General features: G+C 38.1%; 1 protein-coding gene across 1 annotated transcript in view; it reads left to right on the top strand.

Annotated features, from left to right (window-relative positions):
• The window catches only part of ITGB6 (integrin subunit beta 6), a 90,960-nt gene extending 82,836 nt beyond the window's left edge, over positions 1-8,124 (top strand). Inside the window, exon 15 of the mRNA XM_036745804.1 lies at positions 8,023-8,124. Coding sequence (XP_036601699.1) covers positions 8,023-8,124 — 102 coding nt within the window. The remainder of the gene's footprint in view (positions 1-8,022) is intronic.
• The last annotated feature ends 4,714 nt before the right edge of the window (positions 8,125-12,838 follow it).

The raw sequence follows: 12,838 nt of genomic DNA, 5'->3' as shown, positions 1-12,838 counted from the left end.
GCCAAATAGGTTTATCCTATTTACTTAGACATCCAAACATAACTATAATATGGAGCATAATTGGTTAGAATATCATATTCATGAGGTCAACATGGTTGATTTGGGCCAGTTAACATCAGTTGACTTCATGACCAAGCCCCTGGTCCCAGCCTAAACTATCTGCCTCATTTGCACCTGGCATTGGTCACAAAGAGAAGTATGTGAGACTACATGAATCAATCCTTTACCATTCCTAGAACAACAGTGCGAAGCACACTCACCCCCTCCATCATTTTTTTAAACTGGTCCTATGATTTAATTGACATAGAAAACTCCCTCTACCAATGCAGATCAGAAAGGACTCTGCATTTTAAAGTATTTTTGAGTTGGCTGGGGTCTTTAAGAGGCTGAATGTTTTTGCCCAAAGTCTCATAGCCAGATGTCAGAGGTGGGCCTTGAATCCAGGTTGTCCCATCTCTGCACTGGGCTTACTTCTCACCTACTTATCTTGTGACACCAACAATAACACATTATTCCTAGTTATTTGCTATGTTTAAAAAGCATTCGTAGTGTTGGTTTTGCTTTTTTATCCAGACCTGTGATTTTATCAGTGTGGGGAATTCCCAGAGAGTGAAGGGATCCTATCTACTGTTGTAGATTATAAATGTTCTGTCTTAGAGAGTTTCCCTACAAACACAAATTCTCCTAAAAACACAATTTTAAATGATAAAAGAAAAAGTCATTAAATTTCTTTTTCTTTAGATGCTTAATTTTTCTTATCAGTGTGGCCTGAATTATATCTGGACCAGTATAAATTTTCTTGGGATGGCAGGTAGCATCAACAACAAACTTCACTGACCTCATAATTTTCCTGACCATCTCTTTATAAGGAAATGGAGAGAGTTAGGTAGTCCAAGAATCTTGATAGCAGAGATTCCTCATACCACTTTGGTAGAGCGGGGGGAGGGAAGGGATTGCAAGATTTTCGGACCCACTTATTCTTTCTTCCCTTTCAAGGAAGACCTCCCCCACCCCTACCCCCCACTGTTTAACCATTGGATGGCAAAATGGTGGTATGGCCAAACACCGTGGTGTAGGATGTTGAGATTCTGGACTCCCCAAAGGAGAATAATGGATTTAGAACTTAGAGATCATCTAGTCTGATCATTTCATTCTACAGATAAAACTCATCTGTAATGACTAGAGAGGCTCAAGGTCACATAGCTAATGGGGATTTGAGAAATTTGAATCTATGTCTTCCTGATTCCAAGTATAGCCCTCTATCCACTTAATCACAGTGCCTCATGTCAAGGAATGAGGTATAGAAGTCTTTGCTGCTACCATTTTAGGGCTTTCTTTTTTTTTTACTTCTAAACTATCACTTTGAGTATTAGTAACCTATCTCCTCTGGCATCCCTTCCAGCCCTAGATCTTTGACATTATAATCCTCATTACCTATAATCCTGCTCATAGTAACTTATCATTGAATTCAATTAAACATTTATTAAGCACCTACTGCATATAATGTACAAAGTAGTACTAGTACTTCAGTGATAATTCTTCAATGCAACAAAAATTATTATACTATAGTGGTAACAATATATACTTGAAGCATTTCATCAGTGTAGGGAATTTTGACAGGGAAGGAAGGGGCAGTGTGTGGAAATTTTCTCTACTTGCCTCTATGACTTAATTTATAAAGTTTCTTGAAGACCGTGCTGATTAAGAATTTTGCAAAGGGTCACACAGCTAACATGACTCTGAGTCAGGATTTGAAAGTCAAGATTTGAACACAGGCTTTCCTGACTCCAACCCAGCACTTCATCTTCTCTGGTGCACTGCTTCCAGCAAAAATATATAAAAATCTAAACTCTAGACATTTGGGCAATTATCTAGATACAGAGTACAGATTTGTCTAACTTAGAAGACTATTCCCTCCATATGGTTATTCTTTTTTTTTCTTTTTTTTTGAGGGGGGAAGGCAGGGCAATTGGGGTTAAGTGACTTGCCCAAGGTCACACAGCTAATAAGTGTGTCAAGTGTCTGAGGCTGGATTTGAACTCAGGTCCTCCTGACTCCAGGGCCAGTGCTCTACTCACTGCACCACCTAGCTGCCCCTATATGGTTACTCTTAACCATCTCCCAAGTCCAGTCTATTCTGGTTCCTTTTGTCTAGCTCTCTGAGTTAAACTTTCCTTTCCTTTTCTGGATATAGACTGAGTTTAACAAATAGTCTTTCCCCCAGAAATCTGCCCCAGACTTTTTAAAAGTAAAACTTTCTTTCCCTGGTGCTCCTCTACTTTTCTCTAGTAATTTGAGCTTCCTTTGACCCTACTGGCCTTTAACCCTACAACTGTTTACTTCTTCCCAGGGAAACAGAGAATGAAAGGAGTAAGGCAGCCTTTATTTACCCCCTAACAAAAAATGTAAGGCTACAGTCTTGGATTATATACATATATAAAGAAGACATCAACATAATTACCAGAAGGATCTTACACCACCATGTCCCACGTGATAGGTGGAGATCCGAAGGGATTCATTACAGGCAGCCTATGCTCAGACTTAGGGACTCTCAATACTGATGCTCCCATGGGGTGGATGTTTGAGGAACATAAAGCCCAAGTCCCGCTGTGTATACTTCCATGCACAGCCTTTGATTGGTTTCTCCATTAAATAATAAGCACGTGTACTGCAGACAGACACTTGGGCAATTACATGATGTATATCTACTAATCAGCATGTTTTATGTTTTCATAAAAAAAGACACTAGTGCCAACAAAAGATTTATATCTTTTAAATAATATTTTAATTAACAGTTAATTTTCTTCAAAACATGAATTGGTCTTACCTAGGATGTAAGACATGATTGAAATTCAAATGCTGAATTTTATGCTATTTCTTCATCCAGAATGGGATACCACACATTATGAGGCATAAATAAATGAAAAATATTATTTCCTTGCCAAACTGAGTTTCTTTGAATAACAAATGTTTAACGTTCATGCTCTGACTAGATAATGATTACTCAACTCGGATGCAAAACAGATTTATTTCCCATAATACAGCTCAAGTTTCACTAATATAGATGCCCCACTGGCAGAAGTTTGTCTCCAGGTTCTCTATTTTGGGGTTCTCAATTCAATTCAAATTTTACCCAAGACCAGTTTCTTCTTCAAAACTTGAATTTGATCTGGCCTTAAAATGGCACTCAGCAGCCCAAAGGAAGACAGTGACCAATCACTTCTCCTTGTCTAGAAGCTGCTATTATCTTCCTCTAGAGACAAGGGTGCTTGCCCCTCAAAGCCAGTGAAAGTAAACTGAAGAAAAAGTGAATCTCCTGAAAGTCTATTTAACAGAATATAAGAAACAGGACTGAAATTTGCCACTTTGACATAACCGTACTTTTTGTACGGCTACGACTCATTTTTCATATTAGAAAAAAATGAAGACAAGGAGGTTAAATTCATCTTTGATTAGAATTTTTTTCAAGGTTGTCAAGTCATTAACCTGAGAGATGAAAAAATGTTCCATTTGACATTATTTCTAGTCACGAATTGATTTCTGCTGCACTAAGCAAATCAAGCCTGCTTTTTGTAGTTTGGTAATCATAAAGAGATCAGTGGGTCATGACAAAGAGTTTTCCTATTTATCAGGTTTTTTTCCCCATTTCTAAAAAGCCTGCTAATTGCATTTTGCTAGACATACAAGAGGCAGCTAGGTGGCTCAGGGGATGGAGTGCTGGGCCTGAAGTCAGAAATATCTGAGCTTGAATCTGGCCTCAAATACTGTGTGACCCTGGGCAAGTCACTTAAGCTCTGTTTGCCTTAATTCACTGGAGAAGGAAATGGCAAGCCATTTCAATATCTTTGCCAAGAAAACCCCATGGACAGTATGGTCTATGAGGTCACAAAGAGTCAGAAACAACTGAATGACTGAACAACAGCAACTATAAGACATGCAAACTAAAAGATGTGCCTTTAATCCTTTATAGCAGTTTTTTCACCCCTGTTTGACTAAAAGAGATGAACTTAGAGTCATACCTTCAAGGTATGTATTGTATGTATGTTAAATTCTACAAGGACTGTAGAATTTAACCTTATCTTAAAAAAAAAAGATAAGGCTACTGATTTTCCATAAAGTGGGAAAATTCCAGGAAGTAGTATTTCAAATGGAAAGCTTATTTTGAGGGGGGAAAAATTATTCATGAGAAACTGAAGAGGGCAGTATGCACATATGAGCTTAGCTCATTTATATGGATCATTAAGGTTTGGAAAACATTTTCACCATAGTTCTAAAGTATAGGTAGTAGTATTCTTTCACAGATAAAGAGACTGAGACAAATAGTGTTTGGGTGACTAGGGGACAACATGGTGCAGTGGAAATGCACTGAATTTGAAGATAGGGAGTCTAGTGCTAAATTTGGAGTCGGTGAGCCAAAGGACCTAGACTCTAGTCTCTACTTTTCCACTTTCTACCCATGTGACTTTGGGCAAATCATTTAACCTTTCTAGATCTCATCTGTTCAGTCAGATGATTGAACTAGATGACATCTATGGTCCCTTCTAACTCTAACACTAAGACTCCGTTACCTGCTTAGAGTTACACCGCAATTGGCAATACTGTCTCAGATCTCTCTCTCTCTTTCTCTCTCTCTCTTTCTCTCTCTCTCTCTCTCTCTCTCTCTCTCTCTCTCTCTCTCTCTCTCTCTCTCTCTCTCTCTCTCTCTCTCTCTCTCTCTCTCTCTCTCTCTCGCTCTCTCTCTCTCCCTCTCTCTCTCTCTCTCTCTCCCTCTCTCTCTCTCTCTCTCTCTCTCTCTCGCCTCTCTCTCTCTCTCACTCATTTTCATATATATACATCTCTTTCCTAAACATTCATTAAACCAAAATGTAATTCTTATTTATTTCATTGGCTGTGCCTCCTTTAAACAACTAAACTTATTTGGGTACATGTCATATTACTCTTTCCCTGCCCCACCCAGAGGGTAAACTTCATGAAGTTGGGAAAAAACTAGTTGGGAAAGAGACTATGTTGCCTGTTTTCACACACACACACACACACATATACACACACGCGCGCGCGCGCACACATGTATGTATGTGTAGACATATACACATATGTATGTATGTTTATAGATCTCCAGTCCTTAGCATAGTGCTTTGCAAATTTTAAACAATTAATAAAATTTTTTCATTCATTTCTTCAAAATCAGCACAGCTCACTAAAGGAGAACCAGCCACGTTCCCCCCACCCCAACTACAGTAACATTCCGACCTACATGTCCAAAGAAGTATACACTTTCTCATTTTTCAATTCCAGACCCTCACCCCACCTTCTTATTGATCACATTAAAAAAGACTATTTTCAATTGAGAAACTTGCTTCTAGTCCCATTGCCTCATTCTCTTTCAATAATTGTGATTCTTAGCAGAGGGCAGTACTGAAAATGGTGTGGTAGAGGGGCTGGTAGGTGGACTTCTGACTTTCAAATCCAGCTTCTCTTTTTTGTCATCTTTGCCACTTTGATCACAGGACCTCTCAGCTCTCCTTCTTGTTCCAGAATAGTCTGGACCCACTCTGAAGCAAAGTTCAAAGCATCTTCTTCCTCTGGCTCTTAGACCCCATTCATCCCAGCAACTCTATTAAATAGGCTCAGAAAAATCACTTTTCAAAGGATAGAACTAGAGTTTGGAATTTTTTTCCATGCAGCATCATATATATCACCACCACTCCCCGCCCCCCCCCCCCAAAAGGCCCTGGAGTTCATCAGGAGACTTGGCTTCTCTTATATCCACTACCAATTGTGTGATTTTAGGCAGTCATTTAAACCCTTACAGCCCAGGTGGGGCCACCTCCAGTCACCTTGATCTATATCTTGTTACTGGACCCACATGGCTCCAGAGGAGAAAGTGAGGCTGGTGACTTTGCCCAGCCCTCCCTCACTTAAATCCAATTCACTTGCATGTGATGGCCTCACCTTCCTGATGTTATGGTCCTCTTCAAGAACAAAGGACAAACAACAATACAACCCAGGTTCTTCCTTTGGAAGTTGAGGGGATTAGACTCAATCATCTATATGATTCTTCCCTGGTCTAAACGTCTACGATTTTTTTTTAATTTGATTTTGCAAAATATGAGCTTATCCTATGCCAGGCACTATACTAGTTAGGAAATTTTAAAAAATGAAATACAATATAATATCAACCCTCAAGGATATTACAATCTAATGGGGCACAAGACTTATAAACAAGAAGTACAACACTAGATTGAATGTGATTCACATAAAGGAGATCTCCAAAGAAGTACAAGAAATTTGAGGAAGAAGAGTTCATTTTAAGTAGGGGGTTGGGAGGAGGATCAGGAAAGACTTCAGGGAGGAAATCGCCAATGAGATAAGTCTTGATAGAAGAGTTTCCATGGCCAGAGATTTAGAGGAAGTGGTTTGTTGGCATGGAAGGTGGTCCATCTGAATTTATAGAGATAGGAGGGGGTAGAATCATATCTGGGAACAGTTAAATAGTGTGTAAGAAGTATGTAAAAAGTAGGTAAAGAGTAGTAGAATGAAATGAGGTTGGGATAATATTGTGGAGGGTTCCCAGAAACAAAGACTTTGTGTTTTTCCCCCATTGGCAATAGGGAGCCACTGAAATATTTTGAGCAGGGGAGTGATATGGTTGGACCTATGCATCAGGATGATTATTTTGGCAATTATGCGGAGGATGGGTTGTGGAGGAAAGAGCCTAGAAGCAGGAAGACCAGTTAGGAGACTACTACAATAATCCAGGGGAGAAGTAATGAGAGCCTGACCCAGTGTGTCAGCAGTAGGACTAGAGGGGAGGGGACAGATTTAAAAAGACACTTCTGGGATAGGTATGCAATCTGGAAATCTGTTCAAAGAAATATGATTTTTTTCAACATCCAGTCTAAAATTCCATCCCTGAATGGTCCTGTGCTGGGCTTTGGGGCCAAATTGTTGACTCGAAATGAGTAACCCCAGTATGGGGTTAACACAGCCAGGTGTTGCAGTGGATAGAGTACCAGGCCTGAAGTCCAGAAGATTCATCTTTCTGAGTTCAAATCTGGCTTCAGACACTTATTAGCTATGTGACCCTGGGAAAGTCACTTAAGCCTGTTTGCTCAGTTTCCTCATCTGTAAAAAATGAGCTGGAGAAGAAAATGGCAAACCACTCCAGTATCTTTGCCAAGAAAACCCCAAATGGGGTCATGAAGAGTCTGACACAACTGAAAAATGACTGAACCACAAGAACAAGATGTAAAAAAACTGGAAATGGAGGCAGAGCCCAGGTTATGAAGGACCTTAAAAGTTAAACAGAAGATTTTTATATTTGATCCTGAAGGTAATAGGGAACCATTGAAATTTATTGCTATAAAGGGTTAACAACCTCAGAACTCTGCACTAGGAAGAATTTGTTAGCTGAGTGGAGGATAGACTAGACTGGGGAAGTCAGAGAAAACAACCAACAGATCATTCATTGCAGTAGTCCAAGCAAGAGGTGATGAGGGCCTGGACAAGAGTGGTGGCAGCACTAGAGGAGAAAGGGGCATATATATGAGGGGTGTAATACAGGTAGAATCAGTAGGACTTGGCAAATTATTTAGATTTTAATACATAGCATTGCCAAGAAAATGCTGCTATGTATAGAAAAGATGGATTTCTGGACAAGGAACAATTTAGCATCATTAAAGCACTCCGTACATTGATTCTATATTTTTTTTAATCTCTTTTTTTTTGATTTAAGGTATAAGATGTTTTCTTGCAATAAATCAGTTCCAAGAAGGTTAAGATTTCCTAAACTGTCCATCAGAATATTTCAGTATATTTTTTTATTTATTTACAATAAAAAGTCTACATGAAAAATACATAAGTACAATGTAATGATCCAAATGAAATCTCAAAATGATTTTTTTTCTTGTCAGAACATTTTTAATTTAATGAAATTATTTAAATCCACCAAAATAGAGTCCTAGCAAAATTTATGTATCTCTAATTGAAGCTTTCCTGTTCTTTTTTCTTTTTCTTTTTCAGGGAACCAACCCGCTGTACAGAGGCTCCACAAGTACATTTAAAAATGTAACATATAAACACCAGGAAAAACAAAAGATGGACATTACTGCAGATTCCCATTAGCAGTTCATGCACTGGAAAAGTCTGTTTCACTGATAGAAAATGTCAACTGCACGATTTAATTTTTATTTCTTTGTTGCTATAAATTGAGGTTTGCTCAAGATAATAATAGGTCATTTCGAGATCAGCCTTACTTGTGGGAAGGTTAGCTACTGATGCCTGCCAGGTTCAAAATAATTAAGAAAAGGAGTATCAACAACAAAGACTTGACTTTGGGGATCATGTTAATGAATGCAAAACCTATTGCGTTTATGCCTGGGGGAAAAAATCCTCAGAATGATGTATCTGTGGATCAAATTTGCATGTGAAAAATATGAAGAATTAGAATTTCATTTGTTTTAGAAATATTGTCTTTGTCCTAGCAGAACCACAAAACCTTGCAAATACCTACTCATACAACACAGATACACACATATTCCTAAACAGTGGCCCCATTCTTAGAGGAAGACCAAAGACACTTGTAAATCATGAAATTGCAATATTATTCCAGTGGCAATTGATTGGATATTATTCCAGCTAAGAAGAAATTATTCTCAAAATATCACAAGCTGTAAGACTGCAGATGAATTGAACCAGAATAATTTGGGTTTACACTGGCTAGGATTTCACATCACTCCAGTTCTCTTTTTGGTGAGTGCAAGAAGGAACGGGGAACAGCCTTAACAGGCAGAGACGATGAGTTTTACTCACCATTAAATCCTTGATAGTTGGCATTCAAACAATATTCCCTCGTGTCAATGCTTTGCAAGCAATATTGTTTCATTTGTTTTATGCATGAGGAAGGGAAGTCAAATAATTTAGAAATTAGAAAGACACCAGAAAGAGACTGAGGCAGAGGAGGACAAAGAGAAAGAGACAAAGACAGAGGGAGAAATAAAGAGACTAGAGTTTAGTCAGTGTATTAAACTATTTAGGGCTATAAAATCCTCACTTTCCCCACAACTCAGGTTTTCTCCTGTATTCTCCTAAATCTGTTGGTGAATTTTTTGGGGGGGGCAGGTGGGGTAGGGGAGAAGGAAAAATTACTTATTTTAAAAGTGTCAGGTAACTTAACTGGCAGAGAACTCTAATAGTATAAAAAGGGGCATGAGTTACACAGGATAAAATCCAAAGTGGTTTTTAATCAAATATAGTCCTTCATGAATAGCTTTTTCTTTATCAGTCGCCTTATCACAGCTGTCTTAATTTATAAATTTGATCTGGTAGATAACATCCATAAGCCATTCAAACCAGTTTTTGTTTTTACTTTACATCTGAGAAATAAATTTGGCTATAAAGAGATATCTATGGATAATTCACAGATGTGAATGTCTCTATAGTTTTCCTAAGACAATGATAGAAAGATTGCTTCAGTTGAGTGAAAGGTAGAACACATGAAAATGTTTGTGAGAATAATGAAATGGCATTGGAGCCAAATCCCACTGGGATTCAGGGAACGTATCATAGGCTCCTCTTGTGCAATGTTAATTACCATAAGTTTAACCATAAACTGAAACAGTTTACTAGATCAATAGTTTGTCCATTATCTAATAGAACAATCTAATTGGGACTTTGTGACCCTTTGTGAGTTATAAAAACAACCAGGGCAATAAATTACCAAATGTGATTTGGGTCTGTAGCACGGTGGTGGCAGCGTCAGAAGAGAGAATTGGGCATATGTAAGAGAGATGTTAGGTAGGTAGAACTGACAGGATTTAGCAATTGATTGGATATGGATAGGGGGATTGTGGGAGAGAATGAAGATGATACTTAGGGCTAAATGTGCATTGGTAGAGGAAGTAGTTCACCTGGAGCTATTAAAAAAGTAGTCATGGGAATGTCAAGGGCTAACTGGTTATGGGTTTCTTCATCTTTTCCTAGATCTTACCATGTTACATGTGACCTCTTTTCCCTCCATTACTTCTATAACCCAGGTAAATTAGAGGTTTAATGAGCTACATTACTAAGCTCATTGCAAAATTACTCAAGTAACAGTAACCTGAGAAAATTGATGTGCTTCAGTAAGCATATAGTAAGCACTTAATTAATGCCTATTCATTCATTCATTCATTCATTCATTCAGTGTCTAGCTTCCTGACTTAAAGATTGACTTAGAGACTGGGGAAAATCTGTCTGACTCTGTGTGCGAGTTATATTACTGATCATACATCAGTATCTACACGGGATTTACTGTTTTAAAGATATTTTTTGCATTCATTACTGGGAAGGTACTTCAGAAAACTTTTATGAGTGTATGTGTCTGTGTGTATGTGTGTGGATGTGTGGGTGTATTTGTGTATTTGTGTTGCGGAGGATAGAATAAAGTCTTTCTCTTATTTTCAAATACTGTTTTGTCCCAAGGCTGGTCCTTGAAAAAGCCAAAACATTAAAAGAAGTACTTCTGTTCACTGAAGACTTAAGTTACATGAAAGTAGAATTTTTTTTGTTAGCAATTTTGTTGCGTTTTTGTGTTGATTTAAATAAACTTGGTAATTTAAACAATGAACCTTTAATGAATGACAATCCTGTCCATGTTTGGCATAAAATACCTCCTCCTTTAGTGACTCATCTTCTTTGATTTTTTTTTACCATACCCTGAGAGTTGGGGAGGAGGGGTTGGTTGATTGTTGTCCTTCATTCCTGAAGAGGACCAAAATGACATCACTATGCTAGGGTGAAGTTTCAGTGTGTCTGATTGTGGCTGATCAGACCAACAGGACCTCAGAATGCTCTACCACAGGTTGGGCACAAATAGTCCATGTGAACATTTGGGGTCGATTCTCTAAATTTGCACATCCTGAATTTCCTTTGAGCTGTTTCAATTGTGCTGTGCCAGTGTCTCCCATGTCACACAATTCCAAAGTTCTTAAGAGAGACCTTGAGAGTGTCCTTGTATTGCTTCTTCTGACCACCATATGAATGCCTGCCCTGTGTGAGTTCTCCATAAAATAGTTGGCAAGCACACATTTTGTATTTGAACAACATGGCCAGCCCATCGGAGTTGAGCAATCTGAAGCAGAGTTTGAATGTTTGGCAGTTTAGTTTGAGAAAGGACCTCAGTGTCTGGTACCTTATCCTGCCAGATGATCTACAGAATCTTCCTAAGAAAATTCAAATGGAAGCGATTCAGTTTCCTGGCATGGTGCTAAAGGGGAAATAAAAGGAGTGTAGGAAGATGAGAGCAAGGAATGTAGGTGACCTACCAATAGAATAGGTATATATATATGTGCGTGTATATATATGTATATATGTACTAAAGTAACTAGCTACAATATTGTTGAATGATTACAATACCCATATTAGGATATCTAGATGGAAGCACTATGATAAAATAATGGACATTAGAATCATTGATCACTTCAAGTTGCTTTCTGGAAATCCAAGGCATTTCAAAATGATAAATTAATCATTTCTTGTGGTATCCCTGCAGTATAGTTCATTTTGGAGATTATGAAAATAAAGCACTGAGGAATGGAGTGGCCACAAAAGTAGTCAGTCACCATAAAAGTTCTTTGCTTAAGACTTCATGTAAACACAGACACAGCCAATTCAGCTGGGACAGAACAATCAGGCCAAGTATAATCAGGCATTGTAAACACCTGCTGTTACACATGTTTTTTTGATAGACTAAAGGTCAGTGAACTGGGAATTCAGAAAGCTGGATTGAGTTCTCACTTACTGACGCATTGCTGGCCAAGTTATTCTGTCTCTGTGCTTTAATTTTTCCCTCTGCAAACCAGCGATAACACCCATCTCTCTCTCCCAGAGAGGGTTCCCATTGTATCCTTAAAAACAAAAACAAATGTATGTACACATCTTGTGTGCAATGCTTTGTGTTCCTGTGGAAAAACAAAAATAAGAAGCATCTTTCCCAGGTAACATTACTTATTAATGACTCATTAAAATAAGGAGTTGATTCTAAATTACTTCCCAAATCGCCTACACTTGGTTAGAAAACAATAGATGTTTCTATTTAGATATGGTATTTGCAGCTACAAGGTCCTCTGATCCTTGTGACTTGTGTATTCAAGATGCATTTGTGAAAGGTTACTCTCTGGATGAGAACAACCCACAGCCTAACTGGGTTACCGTCTCCATTAAAATACCGAATTTCAACACCAGCGACAAAATGTGCCCTGAGATATTCACTTAAAAGCACTCCAGGCACCAAATGCATAATCCGAACTCCACCATAATAATCATAACAGGTTTCATCTTGTGATTCCTTCTTTCACTCTCTGGTCTCCTTGAAGTGCCATGAGGTTAGAGAAGCAATGCCTTTGAGCATACGTTTCTGTAATATCACAGAAGTCATTTTACCTTTTATTTTTAGAGGTTTACATAATGAATTTATTCTCATTTTATGGAATCTAAATAAATGCAAGTGAAAATTTTCCCCTTTTTAAGGGACCACTTGGACCTTAGTTGGAAGGAGATACGTTGGGATGGCAGGTGTTGAATCAAATTATGATTAATTAAAAACCCTATTTTCATTAAACTATAACATTTGAGTACTGACTCAAGACATACACACACCTAAAGATCAGAAAAATTTACATATTGAGCTTCTATTTTACATTAAGATTCTTAATGTTTGTCTCTGAAAAGATCTATTTGGAAGCCTATTCAGTCTACTTTGTGGAAATCTGGAGTGATACATTGGAGGCCTTTAGTCAAATTACTAAACAACATGGATAGTCACACAATTCGGAGTAGAGAGTCAGTTGTTGTGTTGGTA

The sequence above is a fragment of the Trichosurus vulpecula genome, chromosome 2 (assembly GCF_011100635.1).
Source record: "Trichosurus vulpecula isolate mTriVul1 chromosome 2, mTriVul1.pri, whole genome shotgun sequence".
Taxonomy (NCBI): domain Eukaryota; kingdom Metazoa; phylum Chordata; class Mammalia; order Diprotodontia; family Phalangeridae; genus Trichosurus; species Trichosurus vulpecula.
The sequence above is the reverse complement of the archived record's forward strand: the minus strand, read 5'-3'. Positions and strand labels throughout refer to the sequence as shown.